At 42.3% G+C, this 17155-nt stretch overlaps 1 protein-coding gene across 7 annotated transcripts in view; it reads right to left on the bottom strand.

The window, feature by feature from the left end:
- SEPTIN8 (septin 8) overlaps nucleotides 1-17155 on the bottom strand; it is an 83860-nt gene that overhangs the window by 19359 nt on the left and 47346 nt on the right. For 5 of the 7 annotated variants that reach the window (XM_060271687.2, XM_088663155.1, XM_088663158.1 and 2 more), the window contains 7 exons: nucleotides 14728-14923; nucleotides 12777-12963; nucleotides 8265-8426; nucleotides 6611-6707; nucleotides 4476-4644; nucleotides 4070-4202; nucleotides 2409-2599 (listed from right to left, as the gene is read on the bottom strand). In XM_060271687.2, the coding sequence (XP_060127670.1) occupies nucleotides 2409-2599; nucleotides 4070-4202; nucleotides 4476-4644; nucleotides 6611-6707; nucleotides 8265-8426; nucleotides 12777-12963; nucleotides 14728-14923 (1135 nt within the window). The remainder of the gene's footprint in view (nucleotides 1-2408; nucleotides 2600-4069; nucleotides 4203-4475; nucleotides 4645-6610; nucleotides 6708-8264; nucleotides 8427-12776; nucleotides 12964-14727; nucleotides 14924-17155) is intronic. The other 2 variants (XM_060271686.2, XM_088663157.1) reach the window with 1 other exon arrangement.

Genomic DNA, 17155 nt, shown 5'->3' with positions numbered 1-17155 from the left:
ACAAAGAAAAATAGGACTGCACCACACCCTTGCCCTGCCTCCACATCCATGCTAGCCTCTCTCCAATTCTGTCTCTGTGCTGGGGGCATCTCTGCAGGGCAGGAGCCTGAAGGACACATGCAAGCTTTCCCTGTGAGCCAGAACCTTCAGCAAACATGCACAGACAGCAGTGGGAAGTGGTGGTGGTGTGGGGCAGGAGGAACCAGCACAGTGTGACAGTCCTGCTCTCACAGGCTTATTGCTGTGTGGTTCTGAATACCTGGACAGGTGAGTTGCCTCTGACTGAACTGAGGGTAGATAAACCAGGGGCAGAGGTCTGGGGAGGCTACAGACCACAGCAGAGACTAGAATGCATGTTACATTCTCTAGAGTTAACGAAGCATCAAAATTGCCATACTAGTCCTTGAATGGACCAGAAGGAGAAGATACGCACAGCTTCTGCAGCTGGTTGGCTAGGTATGCATATGAATGCTGGCAAGTATTCATAGGCAAGTGTAGGTTGAGGGAGATGTTTCAGCATTATCCTTGCCATTTAAAGTACAGGACACCTTTAATCTCAAAGGCTGGACATGCAACCGTATCACACTTGGCAATACTTTGAAACAAAGACTGCATGACAGCAGATCACTGAAAACTGTTGGACGTGAATCAAGAGTATATCTCATAAAACAAGCTATAGCTCTTGGATCCTAGATCAAGTAGAAGAGATGCTAAAGATGAGAGGCAGGCGTCCTCCATAGTATTAGCAAGAAAAAGAAGTATTAGCAAGAAGAAGAAGAATTATGCCACAGAAGTTTCAGTACATTCTAAGCAGGAAAATTATTAATTTGCAGTGGAGGGATTTCATTGTCTTCAAACAATTTCGCACAGGTAGCAGGAAACTCTACTTAAATTAAAACTTGAACTGAGCTAATCCTTGCCTTGCATTCTCACCTTCATTATCATTATGATGCATGGTTACCAAAAACAAGGCCTGGACCTTCAATATTTTAAAAATTCCTTCAGTAGCACCTTAAAGACCAACTAAATGCTACTGAAGGAATTTTCTTTATTTTGCTTCGACTCAGACCAACACGGCTACCTACCTGTAACTTCAATATTTTAATAAGTATAAAATACCAGGTGTAGCAAAGTAGTAGTAGTATGGTTTTTATCCCTGTTTATCCCCATTTTGTATTGCAGCTGGCTCAACTACGAGTAGCAGCTATAAAGAGGTGATAACCTGCCGGAAGAGTACATCGGAGAAACACTTTTAGCAGCTGATTCAAAACAAAAATGTGCTTATTCGGATATTGAAAACTCGTTTGTGGAATTCAGTATCACAAGATGCAGTGTGGTCACTGGTTTAGACGGCTTTACAATGAGATCCAACAAATATATTTTGAATATGGAAGACCTGTTTTAGTCGGCCAGTTAACAGACACTGGAGACAAAAATCACAAGTGGTATCTCCACAATATCCTCTTTTCTGGACTTCCCAGAGACATGGATGGCCTAGAAGACCTTTGATCTGCTCCAACAAGGTAATTGCTAGGGTCCCATGTAGCAGTTTATCTGGAGGGATGAAACATGACTCAGTGGTACAGAATACGCTTTGCCTGAGGGAAGGCTCCCAGTTTTATCTGTAAGATCTCCAGTTAGCAGGATCTCACACAGCAGTGTAGGAAAGATCTCTGCCTGAGACTCTGGACAGCCACTGCTTCTCAGCGTAATGGGCTGGATTGGCTAATGGTCTGACACGTTCATGCGGAGGTATGACAGAATATGCAGCCTGAACATTAAATTTGTCCCCTATAATGAGTAGACCTACATGGAGAACAGAACCTACTCTAACCAAAAATGAAATCAACTGCATTTCAAGATCCCATGGAACAGGAAACCCATTGGGGATGCTTAATGTCAACACTACATAAAACAACACTGATCTGTTTATATAGAACTCTCTTATTTCCCTTCCATGGTGGCCAGCAGACAAAGAATTAATACTAGTTGTGTATGTATGTTGTTTTGTATGAAATTGTTTTATGCTCGTTTTCATTGCTAATCCACTTCAAGAAAAAGTGACAAGACTATCCTGGGGCCAGAAGGAGCATTTACTGGGTCAATCTTCATTAGTCTAAGATGGAGGTCTTTTCCCTCCTTAAATCTTTGGTATGGTTGCGAAACTATGGCTAAAATTTATACAACATTCCCTTGCCTTATTCTGTTAGAATGGGAACTTGGAGCTTCTTTATCATTCTGGAAATTATCTAAACCGCTTCTTGAGCCCCTCCTCATTCCTTCCCACCACCTTTTTTTATTATTAATAACTCATCTGTTGCAATATTTTTAGATGACTTGACTTGGGTGTGAATGTCTTATCTTAGGAAAGGATGGAAACAAAGTGAAGCTCATGTCAAACTGCTTACTTTTTCTTGTCTTTGTCCTTCTTCAGTGGCTGCTGTGAAGTGGCTTGCAGAGACTGACACTGCAGGGTTTCAACTGCCACTTTCCTCCTGTTGAAGGCGTTCATCTCCTCCTCCAGCTCTCTCCTCTTCTCCTCCACTTTCCTCTTCTCTTCCTGATGCATTCTTTTTAGATGTTCAAACTTCTCATGCAGCTGGCCAAAGGAGGGGGGGGGGAGAAACCCAGTCAGCACCGCCTCCACTGCAGGAAGTAGAACCCAATCCTGACCTACAGCAGGGCACTACCATCCAAGCAAGTGTGTCCTATAGGTCATCACAGAGGGCAGAGTTAAACGCTAATGAGAAACACGGGTGTCACTTCTGGATCAAGTGCTGCTCTGGTTAACATCTACACCAGGCATCCCCAAACTGCGGCCCTCCAGACGTTTTGGCCTACAACTCCCATGATCCCTAGCCAACAGGACCAGTGGTTGGGGAAGATGGGAATTGTAGTCCAAAACGTCTGGAGGGCCGAAGTTTGGGGATGCCTGATCTACATAATGGACCCATGTGGGATGGACTAATTCTGCTTCTCAATACATCTGTATTGAGAATAATCTTGAAGAAGAACACAGGAAGAATAATTTGCCTGATTTGTACGGGTTCTTTCCACAGACCTCAGTGGAGGGACCACTATAGTGAAAAGAGCAACTCCTCCACTCCATTAATATATGGCCTGGCCCTTAGTTCCAGCTGAAGAACAAAGGTTTACAATTACTTGACACCCTCTTGCCTGACTTCATGTGTAAGATTAGCCCCCGTCTGCTCCTGAAAGATGGCAACATGCCTTCATGATTACAGTGGTACCTGTAACAGGAAACCGCTCGTAACATGAGGCGCTCTTTCGCTAATGGCGCCTCCCGCTGCTGCCGCGCCGCCAGAGCACGACTTCCGCTCGCATCCCAGGGCAAAGGTTGCAACAAGGGGCATCTACTTCCAGGTTAGTGGAGCGCGTAACCCGCAGCATTCGTAAGGGGGACGGTACGCAACACGAGGTACCACTGTAGTTGAAAGGTTTGTTTTACAAAAAAAGAAGCAGCTCATAGCTAGGGTAAGATAATGCTGGAGGTATGACATGGATGCGGTCATTTTGGGATTGTTTCATCTAGGTTTTAGATACTGAAAGCCCTGGAGTAGATCTTAATAAATTCAAATACAGGAATCCAGAAGTTTGAAGACTTTCCCCCACATCCTTCATATAAAATAAACATTTGAGCCAGCCTATGAGATGAACCGGCAGTAGTTTCTCACACACACAAAAAGTAAGGAATATACTACTGCAAGGTATAGTCAACAGCAATAGATTAGATGGCCTTTAAAAATGGATTAAACAGATTAGGGTGCAGCCCTAACCCTGTAATGCATTCCCCAGAGGATGAATGTTCCTTTAATGCCCTGTTTCTAAGCTCCCAGAAAGATCTGGCTGCTCTTATCAATGGAGACAGAATGCTGGATTTGACAAGTTGGATCCAGCAAGGAAGTTCTCATTTTCTTTGCTTCTCAGTGTTGGAATATTATAATTGTAGTGTCATAGGAACACACACACACACACACACACACACCCCTACCCCTATTACTTTTGACCATATGACTCTGTGATCCAGATTCCATTCTCTGCCACTCACTTCTCTCTCCTTTTCTTTCAGTTCCAACTCTGTTTCCTTGACCTTGTTCACAAACATTTGCCTCATTTCTTCCTCTTTCTTCTGCAACTCACAGAGGAATTCTTTTCTCTTGGTCTCATAGGTTTCTTGAAGGCTGGTTAAGACACAAAAGATACAAACCTCAAATCACTTAGACGTTAAAAGGTGCTGAAAAACAACGAAAGACAAAAGCAGCTATAAAGCTACACCTACGTAAATGTGCTGTGCATGCATGTGTCAAAGAGGGAGGCGGGGAGGCATTAAGGACATGACACATTACTGTCATCCTGCTTACAAGAGTGCCCCAGATTCCGACAGAACTTGAAGCCTTCACACACCTGTACAGGTATTCCAGCGGAAAGCAAGAATGGAGAGGATGCTCTCTCACCTGAATGGCTGGCTGTCGGGATCAGTATCTTTGAAGCCCATTTCTTCTAGCTTACACCGCCTGTAAAGCTCGTAGTGGCGAGTATGAGTTTGCTCCCGCAGATCTTCCATGTTGACACGGATCAGCATCTCTCGCAGCTTTACAAAGTCACAGTGGCTTTCATTCTCAACTGAGCAAACGAAGAGAAGGAGCGTAGCCATTGTGAAAAAATGGATGGTTTATACCATGGGGTCAGCAAACTTTTTCAGCAGGGGGCCGGTCCACTGTCCCTCAGACCTTGTGGGGGGGCTGGACTATATTTTTTGGGGGTGTGTGTGAACAAATTCCTATGCCCCACAAATAACCCAGAGATGCATTTTAAATAAAAGCATACATTCTACTCATGTAAAAACACCAGGCAGGCCCCACAAATAACCCAGAGATGTGTTTTAAATAAAAGGACACATTCTACTCATGTAAAAACACCTGATTCCCAGACCGTCCGCGGGCCAGATTTAGAAGGCGATTGGGCCGGATCCGGCCCCCGGGCCTTAGTTTGCCTACCCATGGTTTATACACACCAACTTGACTCAAAATCCTGGGGTTTCCTTTGTTGGTGTAACATTCTAAGTAAAATTGAAGGAGTGTTTCCTCTGCTAAGAGATGGACAGCTTCGTGCCGTCCGATTAGCAAACCTTATAACACAATCCTATGCAAATTTACTCAGAGGTCACCCTTGGCTACAAAAGGGGCTTACTCTCTAGCAACTGCATTTGGATTGCTGCCTCTGTATGAATAAATATGGAATGCAGGATAACATCCATATTATTGTTATGCTGATTTATAGTTTTAGGCTTGTTTATTTGGAAGCAGGAAATGATTGTGTCTGGTACTTATTTGAGTGAAACTGGTGTTTTTTAAAAAATGTTTTTCATGTATTTATTATGGTATTTATATACCACTAGCTTCTAACAAAAATATTGTGTTGGTACACACCAAAAAAAGTAACATAAATCAATCAAAACATCATAAAATAAAAAATACAGAACCAACAATGAACTGAATAAATTTTCTAAAAATACCTGATGAAACAAAAATGTTTTTAACAGATAAACACCAGAATTTTAGGTGCCTGTCTAATTTAATCAGGAACAGTCTTCTAAAACTACTGGTGCCACTATGCTTGAAAGCCTTGGTTTAAGGAGAAGCTTAGTGAGTATGTAGCACGAATTTGTGGCGAGCATGAGGGTGTTTTTGCATCCTTGTATTCAACTGTATTTTAGTTGTGTATTGATGTATTTATTGCATTATTACCATCTGCTTTTGATTTATATTAATAGATCACCTGAAGTATTGTTTAATTGTTTTTGTATTTATATATAATTTATTTTTAATGTATATATGCAATTGCTTTATAAATGCATTAATTGTATTGTAAAATCACTTTGGGATGCTTCATAGGAAGCAATTAATAAATGAAAAAAAAGAACAACAGCATCCGTTTTTAATACACTTTGCTATCTTTGGGAACCACTTTCAGCTCAACTTTGTTGTTGGAAAAATCAGCTTATGAAAACAAAAGTAAAATAAAACACCACAGAGCCTTGCCAGATCAGCATGCATATTTTTCTTGTGTGCTTTTCAAGTCCCCCCCCCCCTTGGGAACATTTCCACAGATACTGCAACTGACAAAAAAAATCAGTAAAAAAAATAAATACATGTAGTGACACAGTAAAATACCAGCCTAGCAATGAAAACAGAGAACAGCCATCAAAACAAACTGTCAGGTGCTAAAAATTAGATGGTGCCAAGCACAATGAGGAAAAAAACCTAATTGTCCTCTAAAGGTGACATTGTCCTCTAAAGGTGACATGATAGGAATGTTCCTTATGAAAGACTTTTATAGGAACTAGGACTGTGACATTCCCTGGAGCTGAGGGCAAGCTGACTTTGGCATAAAACTGAACATTAGTAAACCCATTGGGTTAGTCATACTCTGGGTAGGCCTACTGGAATTAATGGTCCATTAGTCATGTCCATTCATTTCAAAGGGTTTACTCCGAGTACGAATATTGATGACTACAGCCCATACAAGAGCAGGAAGCAACCAAGGAAAGTCTACACAACGCTGTCAAGAGGCTTGGCTTCTGACTTACCTTGTACCACACCCCAAGGATATTGCCGAGCCCTCACCATTTTATTTCCAACCTTTACCTCTTCTGTGCTTCCTACAACAGCAAACGGCAGATGAGCCTAAAATGACACATAACCATGGAATTCAATGCAAAATATAAAACGTCATTTGCGCCCTCAGCCTCAGTTCAACTCCTCAGAGCACAGAATCACATTTGCCACGTCTGTGGTACTGGCATTTTTGCTGGCAGCAGAACTGCAAAGGCAGAAACTCATTGTGAAAAATCTTCCGCTGTTACACTTCAACAAAAACAAAACCCCTAGCATTTTCAACTATAAACCAAGAACTGAAGATTTCACACAGTCACTTTCTCCATGAATCACCTTTGCCAAAAAGAATGCTTTTGGGTAGATTATATATTCCATATCCCACCTGACTCTTCATTGCTCAGATGTATACTATCACATCGCATGCTCAGGGCTTCCACAGACAGGACTCATGGGGTGAATCCTGACCATTTCACCTCAATAAATAACTGTAGGCAAGCTACTGCCCAAGCAACAGGTTTTGCCTCAACAACCTGATTCCATCTAAACATTAGGAAGAACTTCCTGACAGTAAGAGCTGTTCGGTAGTGGAATTTGCTACCAAGGAGTGTGGTGGAGTCTCCTTCTTTGGAGGTCTTTAAGCAGAGGCTTGACAGGCATATGTCAAGAATGCTTTGATGGTGTTTCCTGCTTGGCAGGGGGTTGGACTGGATGGCCCTTGTGATCTCTTCCAACTCTATGATTCTATGACCTTTAAAATCTGAGATATGCAAGTAATCATATTGATTCATCCAACAGGGTCTTTATATGGACACAACTCAAGGTGAGAGAAAGAAAAGCACTCTGGGTGTCTAGTATTTCCACTCACTCAGCTTCCACAATCCACAGCTTATTCAAGTGTGTGAAGAGGCAACTTGTAGATCCTGTCACATACACAGCATGTTTAGAGACAGCATTGCAAGTTCACTCCCTGTTCCAAAGTTGAGTGTGAAAGGAATGTTTCATATCTCTACTCTGTCTGGTGCTGTCTGCAGTTATGAAGTAGACCATAGTGCAAGATTAAGCAAGAGGCATTTTAAAAAGAGTGTCCAGTTCAGGTAATTGTGTAGGACTGTATGCGTACCACATTTCACCTTTCTATTTACTGGGAAAGTACTAAGTAATTTTGGCAATGCCCATGAGCATTTATTGTACAGTGGTACATCTACTTACGAATAACTCTACTTACGAATTTTTCTACTTACGAACAGAGCTCCGTCCGCCATCTTGGATGCGGTTTAGATAGGATTTTTTCTACTTACGAATTTTTAGATAGGGTTGCTTCGACTTACGAATTTTTTCTCCCAATGCATTCCTATGGGATTTGACATTTTTTTTACTTACGAATGTGCGTTCGGAACGCATTAAATTCGTAAGTAGAGGTACCGCTGTATATGATGATAGCCAGCCCAACAAGATCCCACTGCTTCCTTATACAACAAGGAGTGCTCCACTGAGAAATGGGAGGAATAATAGCACCAAAGCACTACTACAAACTGAGCCTACCAGTTCACACAATCTTCAGTTTTGATACGTCACTGCTATCAATACAAAACTATAAAAACTTGTTGTAGTAAGCACATTACTCACATTCATCACAGAGTTAATCTCAGCCACAGCATCATCATCCGTGGGGAACTGATAGATCTGGACTCCATTACTAACCAGTTCACTCATGATCTTAATCTTAAACTTGTGCAACTCACTCTTGGAAATGGTGTCAGCTTTGGCAATTATAGGGATAATGTTCACCTGCAAAAGAAATAAAACCAATGGAAGTATTTTCCCCCCTAAAGAGTTTTCGAGGCCTGTCATTAATTGCACTGTGTTAGGGATAGTGGGCTCCCCAACCTCACTTGTATAAGCACATTCAATTAGGTCTCCGCTCTCCTTTAATATCCCGTTGCCACCAATTCACCCAGAATGCTTTCAAAACCTCCTAGTAGTGTGCATAGTTAAAATTAATTAAGTTAGCCATGTTCATTCATTTCAATAGGTCTACACTTGAGTAAACATTAGCTGAATACAAGCTGTCTGACGTATCAGCTAAGAGCATAATGTTGCTTAGCATTGTGCATGCAAGTCTGTCACATCAAACAGTTGAACTAGCAAGTGTTGCCACTCCAGCATTGAGCATTAAGCCACCCTTGGCCACAGTGTATTCTCTTGCATTCAGATATCCGAGGAAATTTACATTATTCTTCCAAGTATTATTAATGTAGTATGATTAGGGCCTTCAAAGTAAAACGGGGGGGGGGGGACTATTCCGAGTGACAGGGCTGTCTTCAGCATGTTGGGCACCCGGGCGCCGTGGTGCGGAGATCGCTCTGGCGGCCCCCCCCGTTTCTCGCCGTGACTGGTGGGCAGGCATAGCCCGCCACGCGACGCCCCCCTGGGGGCCCTGCGCCACCCAGCCTTCCCTTAGAGCCGGCCCTGCCAAGTGAAGTCAATGTGATAACAGTATTTTGCTTTCAAGAGGCAAATGAAAAAAGATTTTGGCTGGGATTCATAACCCCCTCCATACAAACAGAAAACACACGGTGTGTGTGTATAATACTTCCATTCCATGGCAGCCCCTTGAACCTCTTGGGTGCAACTCTGGGAGCTCCCTGCCTCAGGTAAGACTTTACACAGGTTGTAGGTATTGGCTGCTACTGTTGGAAAAGAGCATGATGTGCTTTAGATCTAAGCCTCCCTTTGCTTTAATTTCCTGGCAGGCTTTGTGAACAAATGGAATTTAAAAGCAGCTGGCAGCCAATTAAAATGTTGTTATTTCTTAAACCTAATTGCTAAACCATGCATTCACCAATTCCAGCAATTAGCTTGAAGAAATGCAGAGGTGCTGATTTTTAAAAAAAGGTGAATTTATGAGAAAGGGGTGGGGGGAGCATGGATGTGTGTTCCAAAAAGAACACAATAGCACACTCTAAGAAAGCAGCATGAAAAAGCAAGCCAGGCAACTTCAGGGAAATTGAGCCTAAAGTTGAATACCTGGTGTTCCCACCAACACACAGGTACTTGAGTGACAATGGCTTTTCCATGTCTGCCTATAGAACAAAGTTCCCAGCAAATTCAGTTTGCATTGAATTGGCAGGTGCATGGCTTATTGCTCTTTTGCTGCAACAAAGCCCTGTCAGGGTCATCGAGAAGACACAGTTGTCAGTACTGGCCTGGATTAAAATAACTGCAAAACTAGTCTAGTCACCCAAAGGAGGCTTTAGGCTTGTTTTTCCTTAAACAGCAGCTTCCCCCACTCCTTCAGTGCGAACTGCTTTGGAAAAGAAAGCAGTGTTGGAAGAGCAGTTTATGATCTAGCTTGGGAGTCAGCTGCTGAAGAGAGTAAAATATGCCACTTGGCTGACCCAAGCCAATTGTACAAGCCCACTCAGTTCTTTGGAGCCCAGCCACCATCTCCCATCGCTATATTGTGAATTATAGAGCAAGCTGGACAACTTTTCATTATCTTGGGACTTCTCTTAAATATTCCCACAGGTAATCAATCTGTCCTCCCCAAACTGCATCCAAAAGTGCATCTTCTTGACCTTTACTCCCAATCCCATTTCCAGAGCTGGAAACAAAGCCAGAATCTCTCTTCTGAATTATCAGGTGAAGCCACCACAAGGAAAGAACAAGCATGGAATGAGATTAAAGATATGCAACATCAGCATGCTAAATATTGAAGCCAACATAATAAAACATCCATATATCATAAAAGCCCTTTTAGAAACAGGTGGTTTCCCAAAACATAGCTGTACTTTACTGTGCCAAAATGTATGCTACATTAAGATAAAGTGGTAAATGAGACAGGGGTGGATACTTTTAACTTGTGTGTGTTGAGATATGAACGGCTAGACATGGTGCAATCTCAGGCATCTATTATTTAATGTAGTAATTCAGCTTTGAAGACCATTTTTGCCTGTCTGGAAGTAATCAGATAAAGTAGGCAACAGATCCTTTGGTTATGACTTCAGCTGCACCCCAGTGCATGATGGGAGAGCGAACTGCGGAGAATGATCCTCCGCCCTGGAAAAGCCTGGTGAAGTCATTTGGATGAACAAGATACATTAATATCACAGGAAACCCAGACAGTCTACCCAGTGTCTGACATCACCATGCTGACATTGCAGAGTTGTTTAACAGCTGCCCCCCTCCCCATCAATGCATAGCCAGTTCTGATGCCTACATCTTTGCTAAGCAGATGTTTGATCTCAAGCCAATGTAGTATCCAAGCCACATCTGAATCAGGAGCAGCTCTCGGAACGGGACACAGAGCGAGTTGGAAATTGAGAGCATTATTTCCTACGCATCCCACAGAACTGGGTTCTGAGGTTCAGACTACACTTAATCATTACATTTTCTTTTCCAAGGCACCCCATTCTGAAAAATTAGGATACCTCTCTGGCCACCAGAAACGTACTGTTTATTATTATATTAATATTTATGCGCCTGTGAGCTGTAATGAAAGAGAGCAAAACATGACGAAGTTCTGCAGTGGAAGCACACAATCCACTTGTCTTTCTACTTGTTATTTCTACTATTTTATTATCAGCCCCATGCTTTGAGATCTTGGTATCTTAAATACTCACTTCATATGCCAACAAAGACTAAACTGGAGCTATCAACCAGGCCTTAATGTTTACTTGGGACTGATTCTCTCTCGCTCTCTTTTTCTATTACATATGCATACTTGAGCATTATACACATATGCATCTGATCAAATATCTATGCATGCAGGATTAAGGATTCTGCCAGTGTCAGAAGAGGTTTCTGGGGGTGGGGGTGTGTGGATAAAGGATAGCCTCCAAACAGCAACACACAAAAGTAGTGGGCAAAGCTCAGCATATGCAGCTCAGGGTTCAAGCTGATGGAGCCAAAATATATAAGTGGGGGACTCATTTCTATTCCTCAGCAGATGCAGTGTTCTAATTAATCCTTAGCAAAGTGCATCATTTGGTCATTCAAAATGTTTTACATTCTTAAAGTTAAAAAGGCCACCCAATAAAAATGTGAACTTTTTTGTTTTGAAATACGAATCCTTTCACGTGAATGACCTTTGCACTCTGCCTCAAGCTCTCCTCACAGCATGGACTTCAGCATTTTCACTTTGAACATCACACACCTAGCCATCAGCTAGGAGGAGAGTTGGCTGGCACATGCTGTATGGAAGCAATTCTCAGCATTGCTAAGATGGTCTACATCTGGATACAGCCACAAACGGTTGCTGCCTTAATGAACTCACCAGAACAATGTATCCCAATGACTACTGCATCAGAACAACTGCCGTTAACACAAACTGATTTACTGCGTTGACCATCTTATAACTTCTGTTAAGTTGTTTTCCACACACAATAGTCACGGCTGTCTTACTTTAATCAAAACAGTGATACATAAACTCCATGAGCCCACAGGATTTCCTTCCCCTAACCCATTTCCCCAAACCATGCATATCTCAGCACTGGCAGCACTCTGGACTGCTCAAAGAGAGACATTCACAACAACAAATTTTATAACGCTGAAGTGGCCTGGAATGAGTGTGATGAAGTGGGAAGGATCGTGTCTAAGGCAACTGCTAAGAACAGGGAAACTTTTACCTCCTTGGCAGAAGAATTGAGGAAACATTTATATTTATTTATTTATTTATTTATTTTAGACTGTTTCTATGCCACTTAATATTTTAAAACAATCTCTAAATAGCGCCCAGAAAACTAAAGCAAATAAATTAAATTACAGAGTGATTGGTGGTTGAAGGTGCCACCCAAAGCTTGTACAGTGGTACCTTGCAAGACGAATGCCCTGCAAGACGAATTTTTCGCAAGACAAATACGTCTTGCGATCTGATGGTGACTCGCAAGACGAATTCGTTTTGCGAAAAATTCGTCTTGCGAATCGAGGTTTCCCATAGGAATGCATAGAAATTTAATTAATGCGTCCTATGGGCAAAAAAAGAAATTTCAATGCTTTCCTATGGGAAACTGCGATTTGCAAGATGATTTTTTTCACAAAACGAATTGACTCGCGGAACGAATTAAATTCATCTTGCGAGGCACCACTGTACTTAATTGAAAGTCAATGCTCGTAGGACGTGTGAAGTAAAGCACATACCTTACTATCCAGCTTTTTCATGGTTACCAGATCCAAGGACTTCAGCGAGTGACCAGTTGGAGTGATGAAATAAAGGCAGACATGGATTCTTGTATCATGATAATTAAAGAGGGAACGCCGGATTTTGAGCTCTTCTTGTAAGTAGTTTTCAAACTGCGTGTCAATGTAATCTACTATCGGCCTGTAACTAAAAACGAATTCCATTAGCAACCTGAATGCTAAAGTTAACAAAGAATGACTGGGCACTTTCAAGGATGCTGTTTAGAGCCGAAGCATCTGCAAAAGGAATGGCCCCGTCTCCCCCATCTGCCAAGCTTTGATCAGAATTCAGTGCAAGAGATGTTAAAAACCTTTAGTGCTAACTGATGACAGGTTACCTCATGAGGTAAAGCTAAAATTAGGCAGAACGTGGTGCACACACAAGAAGTGAAACTGGAAATAAGGCCAAAAGCACTTCTTGGGGGAGGGGTGTTAACGCTGATGAGCTGAACTTGATAACTTTGTTATAAAGCAGAAGTGATAACATGAAACCACAGTTACTCACTACACACGAGTTATAATCAAGGATGTTCAAACTGTTCATATGTCAAGTGAGCATCCAATGGCAGCTCATTTACGGAGTTCACAGAGTTAGTTGGGTTAGTCACCATCTGTCAGCTGAACCAACCGTACAGAGTGGTCGCAAGACTAAAATACTGCTCCACACTCCCCGGATGAAGGTCAGGATACAAATATAACTAAGAAATACATAATTAATGTATAATACAATAAATATTTGAGAGGCATTTACTCAATTCATTACCCACCCTTCACCATAAGGTCCCAACTGGTGGGTATTTATTTATTTATTTTGCAACTCGTTTCCTCACGGCTGAGGAAAACCATGAGCTACCCTGAAAAGTAAAAATTCGGTAAGAGATTTGATCCTTACAAACTAAAACACTGAAGTTTTAAAGAAGTGTTTTCAGTTTCGCAGCCTAAAAAAAGATTACCGGGGTTTTAAAAAAAGTGTGGGAGAAGAAAAAGTGCATGGGAGGGGGGTCCAAGTCTGCATTAAATTATGCCTCTTTTACTCAGACATCAACTGTCCTCGGCTACTTGTTTCTAAGAATGGAGGCCAGAGAGGGGTGGGGGCTACATGCAAAGTGATAGGGTCACAAAGGAACAGAGAAAGCACTGATTGTTTATCATCTGCTCAAGAAGAGAAGAGCAGCCCTGTTGGAGCAGGTTAAAAGGTCCATCTAGTTCAGCATCCTGTTTCTCACAGTGAACGTCCAGATGCTTCTGGGAAGCCCACAAGCATGACTGAAAGGGCCCTCTCCTGTTGATGCTCAGTGCCATTATGGACCTAGGATTCCTTCCTCCAAATTGTTATTTCCCTCACTCTGGAGGAGACACAGCAGCTGCCATTTTGCAAATGAGCCAGGGCAAAACTTAAGAACCAATTAGCTTACTGCTTAGAGCAATGGGAGGATAGGCAGAAGCAGTTAATGGAAGGGAGGAACAGCACCTCAAGCATCAACCTAGGTGTAACCCACCGAGTTGAGTAATCAATACAGCTGGTATGTCCAAAGGCCAGAGGTTCAGGGTCAACATTCAGTACATAGTGTCCCACCAAGTCCAACTGTGAATGGGATAAGCTTAGTCAACTGTTGTGTCCAAAGGTTCCCATTGCTAACCTGGTGCCCTCCAGATGTTGTGGGCCGCAACTCCCATTGGCCCCAGCCAGTGATGGGAGTTGCAGTCCAAAATGAATGTGCTGGCTAAGGTTGATGGAAGTTGTAGTCCAAAACATATTGAGGGAACCAGGTTGGCGAAGGCCGCCCAAAGCAGCCGATACCATTATGCATGGGCAATCTCATATGAGGCCCAGCGTATTCCCAAGAAATTACATTCTTTTACACATCGAAGCACTGCAGGCTTTTCTGCACCAAATCGGAAAGTGACTTGCCTTTCATCTTTATTTATCTGATCCCCAAACCCCACAGCATCTACAATGGTTAATTTCAGGTGGACGTTGCTCTCCTGCAGGTCGTAAGTCCGTGGCCGCAAGCGAACAGCGTGCTCATAGTGACTGGCTTCTTCAGTCTCAAATGTTGTATTGAAGAGTGTGTTCATCAACGTTGACTTCCCAATGCCAGTTTCACCTGAAAAATTCCAGAAATAAGGAGGTGCATCATTGTCTTTCCCTCCGCTAATTATTTCTCATGATTTCAGAGCAAATGGATTTCAGGGAGTTTGCAGTAAAGACCCTTTGACTTGTCTACAACTTTCTCCCCAAAGGCTTCTAACAAACAAAACAAACCTTCCGTATGTGCAACTCCTCAATTTCTGTTATAACGCAGATGGTGTCTCCCACCCACTTCCTTTGTTTTAGGAGCAAAAGGCAGTATTAATAGCATGAGGCAATATCCTTTCTATAAACATGTCACCTTTTTTTAAAGTTCAATCCTCTGTGCTGCTAAGCAGCCATGGGCTAGCACTGCTTTTCCAGACATAAAACTGAAAAGAGCAGCAAGATGTAAAGACTAATAAGGGAAAGGTTTACAGAATGTCAACACGATCTCTCCGCAATGTTCTGGAAACTTCCAATCTTCTAATTATGGGCAAACCCCCCTTGAGAGATCATGAATCAGTGTGGAATAGTGTAATAATTTCAATCTAGTCTGGATATTTGACAGATGGCAGAGCACCAGAAACCCCTGGGCTGGTGTATGATGCAAGGACGTGTTGCAAGGAGAGCTGGCAGTGCAAGTGGGAAGTGAATCAGGGAATACTTGCTCCTGGCTATGGCTGGCGGCTACCCAAGCTTGTGAAATAGTGGAGCTGTTTTGTCAGAGAGGCAATGAAGTGTGGGTATATTTTGAAACATGAGTTAACAAAAAGCTTTCGAGGCTGGCCCAGTCCCATTAGTAACTGAGATTCTATCAAGACATTCCAAGCTGCAGAAAGGGTCTTTATATATTTCTTTTGATTTATGGCCTTTAGCCTTAATCCTTCCTGCTTGCCCATAATGCTGCCTACGCAACTATAGTATATGCTTAGTCTGCCTGTCAGAGTCAGTGTCGATCATCATTATTTTGTTACATTAATCTGCGGTGAATGGAGAACAGAAAAAGGGATTCAGCATTATTGGGGGTTTCCTTAAAATCAAGGTCAAACTCTTCTTTTCTGAAAGCACATTAATGTCAGCTGCCCTGAGCCTGGCTCTCACTGGGGAGGGTGGGGTATAAATTAAAATTTATTATTATTATATCCAAGTACGATGCAGCTACAGGCTCAGAAAAGCAGGCCTTGGAGGTCTGAACAACCTTTAAAACTACAGGTTATTCCAATAATAAGGATAGAAATATCCTGATTCCATCGCTCTGTTTCTTTAAGTCCCACCACAATTATGATCAATTGCGCACCATTTGTTCTAGTACAGAAAATAAATGATGTTTCCCTGGTTAAATAACTTAGTTGATTAGAAAGATGCGAAGGGGAGAAGGGGGAAACATACCAATGAGTGTGACAAAATCACATACAAGTTTTTGTACACACCTATAGCTCTCAGTAGAGACCTGGAGTATATTAAATTCTCTCCTGAGCTATTTTACGAAACAGAAGCCATGAGCACATATTACAATGTATTTAAAAGTATTTTCCAATACTCGCCAGAATGGACTGGGAAAAATTATAATTAGCACAGTAAGCATTTATGGAATTTTTGCTGCAGCTAAATCTGCAAAAAGAAAAGCAAGAATTTGGCCTTGTAGGTTGCCTTCTGGAGACCAAAACCTGTTCCCCAGAAATCATATGCATGTTTCAAAAATTAAAACAAAGATCAAAGGCCCCAATTATCATTGCCAGAAGCAAATTATTCCAATCCGATTCCAATCTAACCACCATAACTTCAATGCTCTATCAAACTATGGAGGAGAAGGCAAGTAAGCAAGCCAATACTTTGGCAACAACATATGGTGCAAGCCCCCCAATCCTGTATTCATTGAGTTTTATTCTAACCAATGGTTGAATCTCGTAGGAGCAGGTCCAGCCATTAGAAATGCAAGCTACCTGAAAATCCAGCTTCTTAAAGTGACTTTTTCACAGTTGTGAAAGCAATGTATAGGTCACGGCCTTCATCAATATGACAGGAAACCCAATCATATAGAAAGCAAGCAAAGCCCTTACCCCACTCAATGGTGTTGAAATCCTATTAGTAGTTTTAGCCTTGCCTCAACAAAGCATATTATATCTCAATTTTGGGAGATTCAGCTCTGCATATCAGCCATGGTATAAGGCACAGGTGTCAAACACAAGGCCCGGGGGCCAAATCCGGCCCGCCAGACCTCGTCATGTGGCCCGCCGAGCGCCCCAGCCAGCGGGACCCAGCAGTG

Source organism: Zootoca vivipara, chromosome 2 (genome assembly GCF_965207765.1).
Source record: "Zootoca vivipara chromosome 2, rZooViv2.hap1.1, whole genome shotgun sequence".
Lineage (NCBI taxonomy): Eukaryota > Metazoa > Chordata > Lepidosauria > Squamata > Lacertidae > Zootoca > Zootoca vivipara.
The sequence above is the reverse complement of the archived record's forward strand: the minus strand, read 5'-3'. Positions and strand labels throughout refer to the sequence as shown.